The sequence below is a fragment of the Hypomesus transpacificus genome, unplaced genomic scaffold, assembly GCF_021917145.1.
Source record: "Hypomesus transpacificus isolate Combined female unplaced genomic scaffold, fHypTra1 scaffold_100, whole genome shotgun sequence".
Lineage (NCBI taxonomy): Eukaryota > Metazoa > Chordata > Actinopteri > Osmeriformes > Osmeridae > Hypomesus > Hypomesus transpacificus.
This window is the reverse complement of record NW_025813695.1, coordinates 206,028-225,758: the sequence shown is the minus strand read 5'-3', so window position 1 is coordinate 225,758 and position 19,731 is coordinate 206,028. Positions and strand designations below refer to the sequence as shown.

Genomic DNA, 19,731 nt, shown 5'->3' with positions numbered 1-19,731 from the left:
ACGCAAGCGAGCACAACCTACAATTTCCCCAGAATCTGTACCCTCTCTAGTTTTTATTCTTGTGCAATGGGAGTCAATGGAAGCCCCTAGAACCATATAGTAATTTTTGGTTAAATTTGGCACACTTATTAAGCACAGTCCCTTCTCCAAGTTTCATGAATCCCATTAGACCACTCTAGCTCCACCAATGGGTCAAAGTTAGACTTGTGTTTACACACGCAACTTTTAAACTGTATGACTGATTTTCAAAAATGCGGTACTATTGGATTCCCTGGATGGAAGTTCAACACACCTTATGACGTCAATTTCCGGTTATATAAATTTTCCGCCATTTCCAGTTTTCTCAAAAATCTTTGAAAGCCTACTCCTCCTACAATTTTTTAACAATCTTCCCCAGAATTGGCACACATCATTGTCAGAGCAACCCTCACTCAGTCATTATTTATATCTGCTCCCAAACAACTTGTGTGTCCTTATAAAGCAGAAGTGCCGGGAAATAATTTCTCTGCGTTCTCAGGACTGTGTCATGCTATCTGTACCTTATGCCGTACGGAAATTGGAAAGAGGGCTTTTCTGTACTCCGCACCCTTGGCATGGAATATGTTCCAAAATGTCTTGAAACTAAAGGAATTAATCTCGCTTAATGCCTTTAAATTCAAAATGAAATAGCTAGAGACAGATTCCTTAAAATGTAAATGTTTTTATGTACCTGGCTACTACACTAACTCCTATATTTTCTCTTCTTTTGTATTTCTGTAACTATATTTGTATGTATGCTGCTGCCTGTCTTGACCAGGTCTTCTTTGAAAAAGAGATTCTTAATCTCAATGGGTCTCTCCTGGTTAAGTAAACGTTATAATAATAATACAATTCTGGTCTAATCTTCCCCAGAATTGGCACGTATCATCGTCAGAGCAACCCTCACTGAATTCTTAAACAGATTTGATTTTCAAAACCGTTTGTCCGGTACAGCCAATCGAAATCGTCAACCAAGCAACCAATCAGCAAATTTGAGATATCAACACCAAACTTGGTATGATGACTCGGAACACTCTTCTGAGGATGTCCAAATTTTTGTGTCATGTCATGATTGGGCGTGGCCGCAGGAAGCAAAAATGTGTTTTGGCCAGTAACTGTTGATTTGTTTGCCTTTAATGATTCCTTTGTCTCATATCTTGGGACATCCCGTGTGTGACACATGATAACTTCAAAATGAACTTCCATTTTGAATTATTTGAAAAACGTTTTTTCTCTACTCCTCCTACACATGTTGTCCAATCTTCACCAAATTTGGCATAGATTATCTTCAGACCAAGCCTCACAAAAGCTATCACATGGTCTTCTGATTTTCGAAACCGTTTGCCCGGTACAGGCAATCAACATGTGCCATTAAGCCAGCAAACAGGAAGTTGGGTCGTATCTCAGCAAATCTTTGATGGATTTGCTGCGTGTACTCGTTACCCTCTTCTGAGGATGTCTAAAATGTTTTCTGGGTCATTTGACTGCTTGGCCACCTCATTGCTGCTTGCAGCTATATTTGGATTTGGTCAGATTTGGTATCCCATTGGTATGTCTGCAGCATGGATTTTTCTATACAGTGACAATTTGTGAAGAATATACATTTTTCAATGGTTCTCAATGTTTTTGGAAGAATCTGCCATTGCTGCTTTCAGCTATATTTAGGATTATTCTGGTAGGAGGGAACCTATTGTTTTTGTTAGTATTCTTATTATTATATTTCTCTGTTAAATGGCTCAATAGCTCAAAAAGTCCTTGACCCGATTTTTTTCAAATTTGGCCCAATGATAGAACAGGTCACTCATTACTCCCGGCTAGTGGCCCATGTACGCCCATAGGTGGCGCTATAAAACACGCCCAAAGTCTACGTGATTTCCCCAGTGCCCCATTACTCCAAAATGCCTGAAAATGTGTATACATTCACGGAATCCTGGCTAACAGAGCAGGACTTCGACAACGACTTATGTATTGATGGATTTGGTATTCCATTTTGCACGGATAGGAGCGGAGAGATCACAGGTAAATCCGGCGGTGGGGGTGTGTGCCTCTGTTAATAGGCGCTATTGTACTGCGGTGACTATCCGGGAGAAAATCTGTACACCCAATATTGAGCTATTGTCAGTATCCTTTCGTCCATTTTATTTGCCACAGGAATTTCCACAAGTTTTTATAACTGTTGTGTACATTCATCCGAAAGCTAACAACGTCAAGGCAACAAATATTGGATCCGATGTTGTTCACGGACTTAAGAACATTTCTCCAGAAGCGCCAAATTTTATTTTGGGAGACTTTAATGATGTGTCACTCAATGTCCTGTCAAACTTCCACCGATACATTATATGCCCAACGAGACACAGGGCTCCAGACTGCGACCAAATGGTCGCATTTTGCCACCAGTTTTTGAGACAGTGCAAGCATTTTTTACAAGCACTCGCGCATGTGCGACCTACAAATTTGGAATTTATTGGATGTGCACAACATCAGCACACGTTAGCAATAGACACAACGTTCTAGTAAGACAGCGATATCAGCGAGCCCTCAGCATTAGTACCATAGCTAAAAGTCTAGGAAAGTTTAGACTATTTTTCGCTAGGCACCTATAAACCTAGCTAAAAGTCGTGGAAAGTTTAGGCTATTTTTCGCTAGGTTCCTACGAACATGTCTTAATCTGCCAGACAAGTGGATTCTCCTTCGTTCTTTTGGTGAGCAGTTTCACAAGACCTTCTTACCCGGCGTCATGGAGCCGAGCAGCTAAATACTTATTTAGTACTAGCGTTGCTACTGTATCCCTGTCTGTTTGCGCTGTTGCGTTGTTATACTCAGCAAGTATTGTGTTGTGATGTCGGGGGAGGACTGATGGAAAAGTGCATCATACATTTAAGTCATTTAGCTAAGACTTGCATGTGCAGTGCGTAATGTCACATAAAATGTATTTAAACTCAAGCTTATGTGGTGGGTCGTTGTATATCAGTTGTAAAAGTGTCAGTAAAAAAACTGACCCATCTGCAACCGACGCAAGCACACCCTACAAATTGGTGATTCTAGGATCAGACCTTAAGGGGTGCTCAGCCCCCAATGAGAATGTGACGTGAATACAGTCCCTTGAAAATGATCTAAACCCCCTTGCTAATATAAATCCCTAATTTACTGGATAACAATTACACAATTACAATAATGACATTGCAGGTTAATATAAGGTGTGCCCCTAAATTTTCCTCTTGCGCTCCTAACATTTTCAGTCAGGGGCTACTGTGCTCCTAGTAAAAAAAGTTAGTCTGGAGCCCTGGAGACATATCAAGATGCTGGACCTCTGTTATGGGAATCTAAAAGGGGAATTACCATTGTCAGCATTAGGATGTGCCGAACACAATTGTGTGCAGCTCCTTCCGATGTATAAACCTTTATTTAAAAGGGAAAAACCTCAGATGAGAGAAGTTACAATTTGTTCTGAAGACTCTATCGCCCGTCTGGGAGACGTTTAAAGACTCAGTTGAACAAATTGATGAATTGACTGATGTTGTATGTTCATATATAACCGTTTGTGAGGATTTGATTGTGCCTACACATAAAATTTTGTTTTTTCCAAATAGTAAACCGTGGATGTCAAATTCAGTCAAAAATAGTTTGCAGAATAAGAAGCTAGCCTACAAGCAGTGGGAAGGTTCAGAGAAAGGCATTGCAAGGAGAGAAGTCAGAACAGAGATTTTTAAAGCTAAACAAGCATATAAAGTTAAGTTAGAGAAAAATTTGGCAGACAATATTTTAGGCTCAGCTTGGTCTAGCATGAAGAAAATTGTGGGATTACAGCACAATGTAAATAAGGGCACTGTACGTATAGACGGTTTTAAATCCAATGTCGATCTTTCTAATGCTCTTAACAGGTTTTATTCAAGATTTGAATGTTTTATATTAAAGATGAAATAGATGAATTGTGATGCCTGTGTAAAGATGATGATTCCCACTTAGTTGTGGAACAAGCAGCAGTAGAGAAAATGTTTTCTCTCCACTAAGGTGAACAAGAACCCGGGTCCAGACTACATATGTGGTACAACCTTAAAGCACTGTGCAAAGCAATTAAGTTACATTTTTTAATTTGTCATTACAGACACAAAAGGTACCTAGCCTGTGGAAAGAGGAAATTATTACTCCTGTCCCTAAACGTAATAATCCTAAAGTGCTTAATGATCTGAGATCAGTCGCCCTCAACTCCTTTGTTGTGAAATCATTTGAGGAACTTGTGAAAACGGAGTTATTGAGTAAGACTAGACATGTCCTCGATCCCATGCAATTTGCATATAGAGCAGAGAGAAGTGTTGAGGATGCTTCACTTGTTTTATTAAATTTACTGACTAAGCACTTGGAGGGAAAGAATACACATGCAAGACTGTTGTTCATTGATTTTTCTTCTGCTTCTAATACTATTCAACCCCACATCCTAGCAAGAAGACTGCTTGAGTATTACGAGCTGAACCATGATTTAGTGGTATGGCTATTGGACTTGTATTAGGTGTATCTACTGGATCCCCACAAGGTTGTGTTCTTTCACCGGCTTTATTATACATTTTGTATACTAACTTGTGTCAAACCAGTTTGCTGATGATACAGTCATAGTGAGCCTGTTAGTGTTAGGAAGTTCGGATCATTTTACTGATTCGGTTCTTTGAATCTCGTTCAGTAAAATAAACAAATCTTTTTTCCAGTCATTCGTTCATTTCAACAGGGGGGGGGGGGGGGGGGCGGGGGGCTATCCGTCCACTGCAAACACGTATCATATTCTTATGTAGGTTAGTGCATGACATGTGCACCAGCAGATACTATTTCAAAATAAATTCCTGCATTAAAATAATGTGTCATGACAGTTTGTATGATTGGGTTTATTATCACACTAGCATTCAATTATCACGGCAAACAATTACACTGCACCAAACAGTAAGTGTAAATGTAAAGTGAAAATAACAAAACCAGTCAGTATGATGACTTGAGCGAATATCATTCACGTCTTACTAAAACAGCGGCCACGCGAAATAGAATGAGGAAACTGTTTCCTCTACTACAAAATAGCCTACAATGTCACATGAAAAAAGGATCCAAAGACTCGTAGAACGACCGAGTTGGGAAATGAACAAATCGTTCCTCTAGCTACCAGCACAGAGCCTATGCAGGTCACGTGAAAAATGATCCAAAAACTCGTAGAAAGACCGAGTCGGGAAATGAACGAATCATTTCTGTTTACTTAGACGAGGCTATGCAACAATCCCGATGCGCTGCCATGAGAAAATTAACGAATCACTCTTTGAAAGGACTTGTTACTCCCGAGTCCTTGTAAGGATTCGTTCAAAATGAACGAATCGTTCATGAACGACACATCACTAGAGCCTGTTACAAGGGGATGAGTCTGGCCATGGTTGAGTTGTGTGACTTGGTGTGATGATTCTTATCTGCAGTTATATACTACTAAAACAAAAGATATGATTATTGATTTTATAACTTCTACTGCAGATCACGTTACCACAACTACTAAAAGACAGGTTGTGGATCGTGTGGAGAGTTACAAATACCTAGGTCTAGTCATTGATTTCAAACTGGCATTTGATTTGAATTGTGAAAGGGTATGTAAGAAAGGTCATCAGCGTCTGAGTTGCTTTAGGAAGCTTGCCAAATTTCACATTGACAGACACATGCTGTCATTGTTTTATTTAGCTTTTATTGAATCTACTATGTCATTTTCCATTGTGGTGTGGTATGGGAGTCAGTCAGTGAAGAACAAAAACTCCTTATACCAAATTGTCAAGCGGGCGAGTAAGATAAGAGGATTTAATCAACGGACTCCAGAATACATTTATAAAACTCAGTTGTACAGGAAGGCAAGTATTTTTTTAAGTGATGAGCTGCATCCCTTAAGTAACAGGTTTCAGTTACTTCCCTCGGGTTGCCGGTTTGTGGTCCCGAGATGGAAAACAAAATGCTAAAGGAATACTTTTGTTCCTGCGGCATTTGAGGTTTTAAATAATAATAAGAGGAGAAATGTTTTAGTATGCAATAGTTGGTTAAATACAAGAAAGGATATGCATGTGTTTGGTACAGCCTGTCATGATTTTATTAACCGGCATATTTGTTGTCTTGTATGTGTTTTTTCTGGATAGCAAAATTCTATTTATCTGTAAAAATAAATTACCTACGGGTACGAAATAAAGCTACCTTGACCGTTAGCCTATTAGCAATGCTAACGTCTCCTGTATCTAGTATAGGTAGAATGCGAAATATGTTTCTAAACACATCAACATACCTTACTTGGCAAATGACTCTAACTAGACTAGCTGTAGTCGGCATAAGAAGGGAAGCTTCCGAAAAATAGCCAGAAAACGAATAGCAGTTTAGCCTATTGCTAACGCCTGTCTAGATTATCTATTTGAAAGAACTCGAGAAAGGCAGGTGCTAGATACAGGATACGTTAGCATTGCTAATAACTGTTACCGACAAAATCATACGACAGCTTGCGGTTGTGATGAACATAAGGTCGGATTGCACCTCTTTTCAGCAACAGCTTCATAGAAAATCCTGCTTTAAATTGTCCCAGGTTTTCAAAACCGTCCTTGGTTGGGAAATGGATCGCGCAAATGTGTCGAGGGTTGAACTGCACAGGGATCTTCTACGCTACGGTATACAAACATCAACCATGCCCGTCGAGTCAATTTTAGCTAGACTCTAACTCATCTGCTTTTTATTAACGCTGATTTGCAAGGAATGCAAGATAGCGAAAACAGACTGTAGACATGTAAACTAGTCTTTGCTAACGCAAGAGCATAGGTAGAATGTGTGATGATTTAGCCTAGTTTATTGGCAGTGGGGCTAACGTCATTTCATCTTCCTGACTATGTTTCATTCAAATTAATAACCCGTGTTGTCATGTAAATCTACAATTCAAGATGCATGTTTGTCCAGATCTATTTTTCAGCAAGATAGCTAGCTAACTGAAGCTGATTTGAATCACGAGAGTTTGTTTGCTAAGCTGCAGTGCTAACGTTACCCACCTAAGGCGATCCTGTTTGCTTCGACAACAGAAGTGTAAACAACTAATGTAATCATTTCAAATGATACCTAGTCAATCTGTTGAAAACAGTGTTGTGGAGACAAAATAGATTTATTTGTACGTTTTTATTTCAAGTCTCCACTTTCGTAGTTTCAGTGAGTGCTGATGGCCGTGTTGGGTCTTTGTTCCGCAGCTTCACTCATTGTAAACAAACCAATCAGCGCGCAGCTCATCTATATATTCACGAGAATACGATAAAAGGAGAAAACCAAGCGTTTTTCCCGGGAAAAATTCACTGGATGTATCAGGGGGCATCGAACAGCACCCGTGCCATTTCCAGCCCAACCAATGTTACATACCTTATTCGGAGGCCTTAAGGAAGGTGTGAAAAAAAAAACGTCAATCACCCCTTTAAACTTTGACCCAAAGCTGACCAAAGCTAATGCTCTGCCCTTTCTATTCATAAAATCTGAACTGTTGATGCGTAGCAGAGAGGATAGAGAGGCTGACTTGCAACCTCAAGCTCCTGAGTTCGAATCTCCATTCACCTTGTTGTTTTTTGCCAAACATGAAGTAATTTTGCTCTCTTGTTGTCCAACTCTTGATCTTCTACAATGTTTTTTTTTTTTTTTTTTACCATTTACCTATTGTTATCGTTGGTATTTGTTATTAGGTTCCTCCGGTAGGAGGGAACCTATTGTTATTGTTGGTATTCTTCTTCTTATTATTTTTCTTCTCCTTGCGCCCCAATATCTCAAAAAGTCCCTTGTCATAAATTTTCTAATTTGGCACATTTATACTACATTCAAGTGGGTACCCCCACACCAAATATGGGCCACATCGGACCATAGGGGGCACCACAGGCCACGCCCAAAAGTCCAATTTTCAAAGTGATGTCATTTCCACCCCATTGATCCAATTCTTCTGAAACTTGGTGTGCATGCCTCATTTGTCATGAGGAACAAAAAAGCCTCAAAGACCCATAAGGTCCGCCATGATGGATTTTCCTGTACAGTGATAATTTTGGAAAACCTTTAAAATTCCTATTCTCTTGAACCAAAGGTCTAATTGACTTGAAATTTGGTTCAGATATGTATCCTTGACGTATTGAGAAATGTTACTTAAGGCAATTGAATCAAGTGAAAAATGGCTGAAAGGGGTGTATTTATGTAAATGTCCACTTTGCCTCAATATGTTTGTGTCACTAAATCAAATGTATTTTTGAAGGATGGTTCAAACCTAATAGGCTTTAAGGTGACATGCCTCTGAAGTACCATGAAAAGTTTTACCTTGATATGTCAACATATGACTGAATTACAGCTGTTTGAACTTGGACCAAATCTAACAATGCTCGCCATCGGAGAAACAGCTTTTTTTATTATCCAGTTATTGAACTTTGTGTATTCCATGCTTGGGAATTGCTCAATTGGCTGAGATGTTGTGCTGGTAAGCAAAGGGTTGTAGGTTCAAAACCAGTCAGAGGCATAGTTTTTTATTTTTCATTCTGACAAAACCAAATGACGTTGTGTCTTTGGGCAAGGCACTTCATCCTACTTGCCTCGGGGAGAATATCCCTGTACTTACTGTAAGTCGCTCTGGATAAGAGCGTCTGCTAAAATGACTAAATGTACTTGTAGTCTACGCATGGTAGAGATAACGCTAATGGTTATCTCTATGAAGTAAATTGATTGTTCAGGTGGATCCCTTGTCTGTTGCACAAATTCATTTCAGTAACCTAAGCCAGGACACATCCCCAATGATGTTAGGCATGATTTGAAATTTGAAACAGTAACTGAACATGACAATATTCAACACTGAGAATAGCTCAATGGGCTAGGATGGTGACCTGTAAAGTATAAGGTCGTAGGTTGGAATCCAGCCATTATCTTTTGGCCTGTCATCATTTTGATTATCTGTTTAGTTCAATAGGATGACATCATTCTGAAGTCCCACAAACAATTTCACCTTGGTATGTCAAAATATGATTGAATTGGATCAGTTTCAACGTTGGCTGAATCTAACAACGCTCACCACAGGAGAAACGACTTACTTTTTAATACAGTAACTGAACATGACAATATTCAACACTGAGAATAGCTCAATGGGCTTGGATGGTGACCTGTAAAGTATAAGGTCGTAGGTTGGAATCTAGCCATAATCTTATGGCCGTTCATAATTTTGATTATCTGTTTAGTTCAATGGGATGACATCATTCTGAAGTACCACAAACAATTTCACCTTGGTATGTCAAAATATGATTGAATTAGAGCAGTTTCAACGTTGGCTGAATCTAACAACGCTTACCACAGGAGAAACGGCTTACTTTTTTATACAGTTACTGAACATGACACTACTCAACACTGATAATAGCTCAATGGGCTGGGATGGTGACCTGTAAAGTATAAAGTATTAGGTTGGAATCCAGCCATTATATTTTGGCCTGTCATCATTTTGATTATCTGTTTAGTTAAACAGGATGACATCATTCTGAAATACCCTGCACAAATTCATGCAATTTCACCTTGAAATTCCTAACCTTTGACGCAAAGCTGACCAAAGCTAATACTCTGCCCCATTGCTCCATTTCTTCTGACTCTTGGTGTGCATGCCTCATTTTTCATGAGGAACAAAAAAGCCTCAAAGACCCATAAGGTCCGCCATGATGGATTTTCCTGTACAGTGATAATTTTGGAAAACCTTCAAAATTCCTCTTCTCTTGAACCAAAGGTCTAATTGACTTTACATTTGGTACATATATGTATCATTGGCGTATTGAGGAATGTTACTTAAGGCAATTGAATCAAGTACAAAATGAATGTGAAAGGGGTGTATTTATGTAAATGTCCACATTGCCTCAATATGTTTGTGTACTAAATCAAATGTATTTTTGAAGGATGGTTCAAACCTAATAGGCTTTAAGGTGGCATGCCTCTGAAGTACCATGCAAAGTTTTACCTTGATATGTCAAAAGATCATTGAATTACAGCTGTTTAAACTTTGGCCGAATCAAACAATCCGTGCTACAGGAGAAATTTCTTCCTTTTTTTGTACAGTAACTGACCACTTATTCTCATCCTTACCCACCTGTTGTACTGCCAACTCCACTACCCTTAAACCAGTAATGTCTCTTTATAAACAGGCTCTCAAAATACTTGACAAAAAACCTAAATCACACCATCACTGTTCAGTCCTCCATAAATACAGACTTTTAAGTTGGGACAACATGATCACACTCAAGAACTGCTGTTTAATGTTCAAAATCCGGTTTAACCTGGCCCCCCCACCACTATGCAGCCTAGTCAAGTTTAGAACACCAGCAACCAGTGCTACTCGAGGGGCAGCAAGAGGAGACTGTGTTATTTCTTTAAAAAAAAGTGTATTTTGACAGTCGGTTTTCTCAATTAGGTCAGCCCGGGAATGAAACCATCTCCCTCAAAACATTAGAGAATCAACCTCATCCAACTGTTTTAAAAGTAATCTCAAAACATGGTTGATAAATAACCAAAAATTTGATCACGAGTGGGTAATCAGTAGAACTTGTATACTGGGATAGTATAAAAAAAATTCTTAAACAAAAAACAAAAAAAAGAAGGTATTTATTGTCAATGTTATGTTTGATATGTTATGCTTGATACGTTAATGCCTTTTTTAGGTTGGATAACCTTTTTCCCTCTGGCAGAGGGACTGCCAATGGAAATCAGCCTTTTGGCTATACTTGGGAGCATTTACATTTTAATGTTTATGAATGTACACTGTCCCTCTTGATCAAATAAACAAAGGCCAGGCAGGAGAAGAGCTTGTGTTGGGACCGGGCGGTTTTGAGCGGTGGGACCACCAGACAGTTGTCAGAAGAAGACTTTGGTCATTACATGGTAGTGACATGGTACATGGTAGTGACCAAAAGAATGATATCGCAGATGCAAGCGGCCAAGTTTCCTCCGCAGTGTGGCTGGGCTCAGCCTTAGAGATAAGGTAAGGAGCTTGGACATTCGGAAGGAGCTTGGAGTAAAGTTGATAGTCCTTTGTGTCTAAAGGAGTCAGTTGAAGTAGTTTGGGCGTCTGAAATACCTCCTGGGTGCCTTCCTTTGGAGGTTTTCCTGTTATGTCCAACTTGAAGGAGACCCTGGGGTAGACCCAGAACTCACTGGAGGCAGTATATATCTCATCTGGCCCGGGAATGCCTCGGGATCCCAGAAGAGGAGCTAGAAAGCTTTGCAGGGGAGAGAGACATCTGGAATACCCTGCTGCCACCGCAACCCGGCCCCAGATAAGCAGAAGACAACGGATGGATGGAAGGGTGGATGGATGGACTGTAACTGTCGAACAAGAGCATATGAGATAGTCACACAGAGGAGATGAGCCCTGGCTTTTGTCCCGTACTCAATGCTTTATGGTTTAAATACACTTTTTATATTGTCCCTGCAATGTCTGCCTCTAAAAACACATTTTTTGAAGAGTAATTTTGAACAATACTTTTAAGTTTATAAATCTGCTTCTCTAACCATTGTGAGACATAGCGGATTAATTATGCCAGTCCCTGAACAATAGAAAAAAACACGCCAGAGCATTGAAATCCTGTTTCTGCCTACTGCACGCAACTTTTGGGGCAAACAAACAAAACCCAGTTGTTTTTTTGTTTCGTTTTTTTTAGAAAGAGACAGAAGTTTCCAATGCTGCAAACATAAATAATAATAGTAATTTGTGCAAATTGGTGCCCCTACCTCTTTTTTCTGTACTGTATATTCGACTAACCAACATGGATTTTTTTCTTAAATTTTGAATGATTTAAAATGACATAAAATACTCATGTGGAAAACTAAATGTGTAAACTTACAAAAGTTTCGTATTTTTAGGTGTACAGGGTTTTTGAAAGTGTAAACCCAAAAACAAAAGAATGTGTATTGTAGTGCCACCTGTGATTCAATCCTGTTCATTGTGGCATAATAATGAGTGTTGTGTGTATCGTGTGTGCTAAATGCTATCATTTTTGGTACAGTAGTTAGGGAGTTATTTAGCACCATAGGGCACCAAATGAATAATAGCCATTTCACAACATAATGATTATATGCCAAAAATATGGATCTTCTGTGATCTCCCTTTGTCATTGTGCTTTAGGTTTATATTTTACTTCTCACCTGATAAGTGTTTTACACAACAATTGTCGGTAAATTGACTGCAATTAACATATCTTCTGTTTTCCTTTAATATTTTAAGATCAAGCTGAGTGAAGTGGTTGGAACTGGAAAAGATGGACGCATTCTTAAAGAGGATATCCTCAACTTCCTGGCTAAGCAGACAGGGGCCATCTTACCCCCCACTCCATTCCTTGAAATCCAGACCTCTGCAGCCATACCCTCTGCCACCAAACCTATGGATAAGGTGGCACCACGGAGTGCTCCTAGCCATGTCATGCCCAAACCTGTCGTCAATGGGAAAGATGTCACAGAGCCCTTAAAGGGTAATGGCTAAAAAGTCAACTACAGTTTATTTATTTGCGGGTAGCCGAAACATGAAGCATACATTGTGAAAAGCAAAGTGCAAAAGTGCAAGTCTTCCTATTGGCAAAGTGCCAATAGGAAGAAACACTAGAGCATGTAGTAAAACAAATTACAATTAAACAACATGATCCTCGAAAGTACTAATGTACCTGGAGGAAATCAAGCAACAAATATAACTGCAAGCAGCAATGGGGTGGCCAAGCAGGTCAGATGACCCAGAAGAAACTTTCGACATCCTCAGAAGAGGGTTCCGAGTACACGCATCAAGTTTGGTGGTTTTGAAAATCTAAAATAATTTTGATAGTTTGTGTGAGGACTGCATTGACTATATACAGCTTGACTACAGGTAGCCAACGTCTGCGGTGTACCTGGCTTCCTTAGCAATGGTTTACAGTCTTGCTAAACAGAGAATGACAAGCTCGTATTTTTATATTTCACAAGTCTCTTTTTGATGTGGGCTGTTTTTGATTGATGAATAGATTGATTGCCTAAACCTCGAAAGAATAAATATATATTATTAATTGCAATTACACTAACCCTAACCCAAGGCCTAATAATTTGCACACCTACCTTAACCTCTTAGTGTTCCACGATTGTTAAAATCCCTTTAAAGTGACCAAATGTCTTTTTAGGTTTTCACACCACAGAAAAATGTGTTCCTAACTACCAAGTCTAATTTCAAAGATTAACTCAAATGAGTCTTGAAATCTAGAAAAATTAGTAGTTTTCTCAGATCTCAAACGCTGGGGGCGTTTCCACTGAGGTCGCTGAAACCACACCCACTTGCGGCAAAGCTGCTCCTCTCTCAATTGTCAAATACCGATACAACAAAAGGGTTAGACAAAAAACATAAAAAATTGAATGCTCCTAGTAGGATTGGCTTTACACAGCCATATAAGTTTGAGCCTACAGAGACAGAATAAAATTCAGAGGTTATGGACTGGCTTCCCTGGGAATCAATCTTGTCCTTCTTAGGGAGCAACCGAATGTTAATGTTTATCTCCCTGTTATCCAAGTTAGCAAGTTAGAGTACAGTAGCACGATATCGATATGTAACTAGCATGACATAGCATGACAAATAACGTTAAGGCTATCAACAAATAAGTTCATTTGTTTTAATAACAGCTAATGCGCTCTAGTTACTAGAGTGTTAGGGGAGGGGCTATGCTCTGTGCCTCTTTGGAGGCATGGTTTCAGCATCTGCAAAAATAAATAATTTTTAAGTAATTCACTTTACAGGGACAATGCGACAGTCCAAATATTTTCTTTTAGATTGATATACATGCCATATACTGTTGGAAAGCTACGATTCTTGTGATTCTATCGAATTCTATCTAATTAAACAATTTCTCGATTGAGTCGCAAAAGCAGGTACAATCAACATCTTTGTCCGACCACGAACATGAAAACAAGAAAACAGAGACTACTCACCTATCGAGGCTCAGAGTTGTAAAGTTATACAAAACATCCCAACACAAATGGTCCCTTTACATTCTCAAAGGTCCAAATGATCCAATCAAGTAAAATATTTTGTCCAAAACAATGTGTTACATCCATAAATACCCATGGACTCTGGATTGTTCCATCATTATAAAGTGGTCGCCTGTTGCTCTACAGTCATTCACAAACTCTGTTCTAACTTCAGTTCAGATGTAAACATCCCTAAAATCTTGGTCTCAAAATGACCAATGCACTCTGCCATTTCGATTGACACCTCATTTGATCCAATAGGAGCTTCCATGTTCTGTCCATAGCAATTTCTCACACATAGAATAATTTGTGGCGGTGCGACACAGAATTAACACCGCCCGCCACATATTGCATTCCGTTACTCTTTTTTTGCAAACATGCAAATAAATTAAAGTACATCCAACTCAAGTACATAGATTTAACACACCCATTATCAATTGTATTAGCTGTGGTTGTGTTGCTTACATAATACCAATGTCAACTAGGCATTTTTTTTGTTGAAAAAATAGCGAACTCACTTGTGGTCTGGTGTTCATTTGCACTTTAATATTAAAAGTGCAGTGGTTGAGATGGATGGTGATGCAGTATGTGGCACACTGAATGTTATGTACTGAAAAGTTATAAAAAATAAATCAGCAGACAATACTGTAAGCAAGTTATACACTTAAATTGCTTTTGGTTTGTGCCAAAGTGCAGGGCCCAGTTGTTCAAACAGTTGAATCTGAATCATATTTATCTGGATTATGGGATCAAGTGTTGTTAGTGAGACTACCGTATTTTTCGGACATAAAAATGAGTTTTTTAACCCGATTTTACATTTTTCTTGTGGTGTTGCGGTTTATATTTCGAAGTGGCTTATAGAGGCTTTTTATAACAAAACAACAGTAAAAACACTTTTTGTGAATATTATTTAATCCGTTAAGGAGTTGCGTCGCACATATGTGATTGTTTGAATGCGGGTCTCACACAGACCCCCACCCCTAGTCCCTCGGCTTGAAGCAACGGCCCTGGTGGATGTAGGTGGTATTGCATTTCTTGTTAGACTTCCGGCTCTTCCGGTCGTTTTATTCGTTTTTTATTCAATTTTTTTGTAAATGTTGACTGGAGAGTCAACATTTTCAAAACAATCTCCCCCAATTATTTTTGTTCGATTCTCAAACCTGGCTCATACTACTAGCTTTTTCATAGAATACGTTTTCCAGATTTTTGCTAAATTTGAAACCAATCCGAAATTGGTACACACCCCATTTATTTGCTTACGTCAAAAAAAGTTGCCTGCAAATGTGCTCGCGGATACGAACAGGGCACGAGCAGAAATGTTCACATTGGCCGATTGCCGATTTACCTGGAGCTGAATGAGACGTAGACTTATATTTGATGTGCACAGGGAGAAATGGCTTGAGTTGCACGTAGCAAGTTTAGCAGATGGTTGTCACACATACATGAAATGTTGTTAATATAGTTTATTCCCGTTATTTTAAAACTGATTATTTTTCATGATAACCTGATGGCAAATATTATATTATGTTAAGCGTGAGCATAGTGTTGGCATGTGTATCTGGAGCAAAGACGAAGATTAAGGCCGAATCCCAATACTCCTCCTTACCCCTTCTTAACTACAATTAAAATCTGACAATTTATATATGACAGTACCTTCCTCTGTTAAGTTTCCTTATTTAAAATATATGTAAAAGCAAATGTAAAACTACAAAAACAGGGATTTCTGGGGAAATCGTCTGGGGAAATTGTGGGTTGTGCTTGCATCGGATGCATGTTTCCAGGCTGTGAATATCAACACCCTGTATTTTTGAACGCCCTTCGACTGGTTAGCTCCTGCGATTCCCACACAACAGAAGTCTAGTAGTTGGCTAACTCTACAATTTACCGGGGCTAGGTCTGAATCGAGGAGCAAAACGGAGCACAGCTTCCAGCTGTGGGTATATGCAGGTAGCAACGCTAGTGCTAAATATCTATTTAGCTGGTCGGCTCCGGCACAACGCTAGTGCTAAATAACTATTTAGCTTGTCGGCTCCATGACGCCAGGTAAACGTGTTGTGACGTTAGCTAGCACTGAGGTCCCTTGGTGCACACAACACTTTTTGCCACAAAAACGTTGTAAGCTCCTAAACCGTGCAACAGAACGTAAATAAAAATACGAATGCAATTGCTACCAAGACGAACCTTTTGACACTAACGTTGTCTATGTAGTCCAAATATTGAGGGATCCTTAGGGGTGGGGAAATAAATAATAATAATAACAATAAATATATATGAGAGAGAACAATGGTTGTGCTCGCCGAAGGCATGCACACCCAATTATACATAAAATGAAGAGGAACCTGTAACAATATAATGATTCAAGACCAAATTAGCTATGTTTTGACATTTCTCAAGAGTTTTGGTACAGATGCAGCTTGTTATTGTTAGCTAGTATAAAATATCCTAGCATGCTAGTGCAGTATAAAACTGAACAATAAAACCCGAAAACGATGCTCTACTCCATCTGTGCAATACTGATTATGAGGATGCAGAGGATTGCTTGCGATATTTGCGTTAAAGTTTCGCACATTGGGTTGTGACATCCTATTTATGGAAAGCTCTACTGCGGTTAGCACGGTATCGTCAAAATTCATATTGAAGGCCAAATTCATATTGGTATATTCCTGTACCGTTAATGCCGTCCACCCCTAGTTTGTAGTTTTGCTGACTCATCCTATTCTCTCATTGTGAGCTTCAGTGTGAAAGACTAGTTTGAATGTGTCAAGAAATTCATTCAAAAGTTGTGAAACGTGGCAGTCATTGGGGACAGGATATAGGATGTATTGGATTTAATGAAAAAGCTAACATTTTCACTGCCACAAAAGTTGTCCAATCTTCCCCAAAATTGGCATGGATTATCAGATGGATTTTACATTTTTTAAACGGTTCGTCTGTTATGGCTAATCAAATTGAGCAGCTAAGCCGCCAAATAGGAAGTCAGGTGATTTCTCAGCAACTCTTTGATGCATTGACCCCAAACTTGCTATTTGTAGTCAACCCTATTCTGAAGATTTCCATAAAGTTTTTTGTGTCATTTGACCTGCTGGGCATCTTGGCATTCATCGCTGCTTGCAGCAATATTTGTAGTATGGTGTTATAGTTTGTAGAGATTTACCTGAGTACATTCCCCATAAATGTATGCCGAACACTGAAGGCATGCTTCAAAGTTGACACAACTATTTGTGAAACATTATATTTAAGGGTATTTGACTCTAGACCAAATCTGCAGATTCACTACTTGATTAGGAGTCGGGATCGGATCGTACTTTGTACAGACAAACATAACAGCTAGTACCACCGTGCTAGCATAAGTAGCCTAGGGAAAAACCGGCTGCACTGTTTAGGCAAATCACATCACGCATGACACGTCCACGACTGGAAGCTTAGGTAAACAAGAACAAATTGAGTATTTAGTGATCCTATACATGTTGTTTATTTTATGGCTTCTTCAACACTTTAATTTTTGAAATATGGAGGAAAACGACTTCTAGCGTAGGCTACAATGCATAATGCCGACAAGAACCCCTTTTCATTGCAGTGTGTCACATATGAGAGGCAAGTGTAGCTTGAAATTCTAAATTTTCTTCTGAAATGTATTCTTTACTGTAACAGTTTGACTCTAGTTCCCAGTTTGGAGTGTGGGCTACAGCGCATTGGGTGCAAACTAAATTTGCATTTGAAAAAGCTGCAATGTTTCGTATGTAGGCGATGTATTGAATGCGATATCCCATTACCCCTCCTAATCACCAAGTAATGAATAGGCAGATCTGTCTCAAGTCAACTACCGTCCTACAGGGTTTTGTGAAGATGTAAAACTTTTCAGCCTTCATACAGGGACTAAATGGTTGCGAACAACTGGTTAACTACACCCCCAACCACTCCCCCCTAAAAATGTACCTGCCACTTATCTGTAGGGCTTTCATCTGTCTGACGTGATTGCTAAATACACATTAAAATAAACTTTAATCCAAAATGTGCATAAAGTCTGTAAAAGATAACTCTACAATTGTGATGTGATTAATGAAAAAGGATATACATTCTTTGTAATTTATTAAAATTATAAAAAGTATTAGATGCTTTTCAAAGAGAGAACATTAGCGTTCAACAGAATTCAACTCGTATGTCTCTATTCTATATGATAGCAAGCAAAGGAAGTCTGTCAACCCTGAAACTGATACAGTGACATTCACATTAGACTAGCTACTGTAGCCAAGATTAAAACGTTAGCCGAAAAGGCAGAGATTCAGCAAAGAAGAATTGAGATGGAAACACAACCAAAATGATCAGATGTGTTTATAGGTAACAGCAAGTATTGGACTGATGAAACAGTGCACAAGACATATGTATGATGTGTATGATAAAAAAAATTGTATGATTGAGTGTCTAATGTTAGCATTAGTCCCTAGTAAATAACCACCACTTCCTTGCTTACGTAGCTCCACTGACTGCCTTTTAATATAATTTGATGCACTTCCTGTGTTGTTTTTCTTTTTAAATAGGGTTCCATAAAGCAATGGTGAGGACCATGACTTCAGCCTTAAAGATACCACACTTTGGATATTGTGATGAGGTGGACCTTACACGGCTAGTAGAGCTGCGAGCAGAGCTGAAGAGTTTGTCTGAGTCCCGAGGGGTCAAGCTCAGCTACATGCCCTTCTTTATCAAGGTGTCCATTTTATAATTAACCCCTTTTATGAAATAAGTAATGTATTTACATGGCACGTCTATTGATGATGACAAAGCTACATGATATATGAATGTTGTTGACTCAAACTTGTAACAATCTCTCCTCACTATTGTCTTTGTGTGTATGCAGGCAGCCTCACTTGGCCTGTTGCATTTCCCAATTCTCAATGCCTCGGTAGATGAATTCTGCCAGAATATCACCTACAAGGTAAAACTGAAGTTATCCTTATCAATTGGTGGCGTTTTGAAGTTCAATACGTTTTCTCTAAATTAGCCTTTTTTGTGCCTCTTGGATGCAAGGACTCGCATTTTAGATGTTTTTTTTGGGTGTGGTGTCTCAGAGAGCGCAACAATAAATAACAGATAAATGTGAAAACGTAATTTATCAAGCTCCATCACCACAGCAGTCACCATCCGTGTAGACAATTTTGGTCTCACTCGAGCTAGATAGGGTCGCTATGGACTATCACAGGGGTGGCCAACCCTGGTCCTCGAGAGCCTCAGTCCTGCATGTTTTAGTTGTTTCCCTGCTCCAGCACACCTGATTCAAATGAACGGTCATTTTCAGGCTTGGATAACGACCATTCATTTGAATCAGGTGTGCTGGAGCAGGGAAACATCTAAAACATGCAGGACTGAGGCTCTCGAGGACCAGGGTTGGCCACCCCTGGACTATCACTTTGTATCAATTGGTTGTCTGTTAGTAACCATTTAGTAGCTGGATGATGCAGTGAAAAAGGAGACCAAGGCAATGGTAAGGTGTACGAAACCATGGTGGTGTTTATTCAAACAAACCGCTACAGCAGTTCAAGCATGGCAGTAACACAGGTATTGAAACCCAACCAGCAACACGGACAGATAGACACTGGTGCCTTTTATACCAATTCACTGGTATACACCATTGGATGCTTCCATTCACCTCTCAACAATCCTGTAAAATTCATACCCAAAGTAAATTGAAAGCTGTTCTTGAACAATTTGGAAAACATG

The 19,731-nt window shown here is 39.2% G+C and overlaps 1 protein-coding gene across 2 annotated transcripts in view; it reads left to right on the top strand.

Annotated features, from left to right (window-relative positions):
• Nucleotides 1–19,731, top strand: part of dbt (dihydrolipoamide branched chain transacylase E2) — an 80,495-nt gene that overhangs the window by 44,431 nt on the left and 16,333 nt on the right. For both annotated transcript variants that reach the window (XM_047050083.1, XM_047050082.1), the window contains 3 exons: nt 12,263–12,506; nt 18,555–18,721; nt 18,872–18,949. In XM_047050083.1, the coding sequence (XP_046906039.1) occupies nt 12,263–12,506; nt 18,555–18,721; nt 18,872–18,949 (489 nt within the window). The remainder of the gene's footprint in view (nt 1–12,262; nt 12,507–18,554; nt 18,722–18,871; nt 18,950–19,731) is intronic.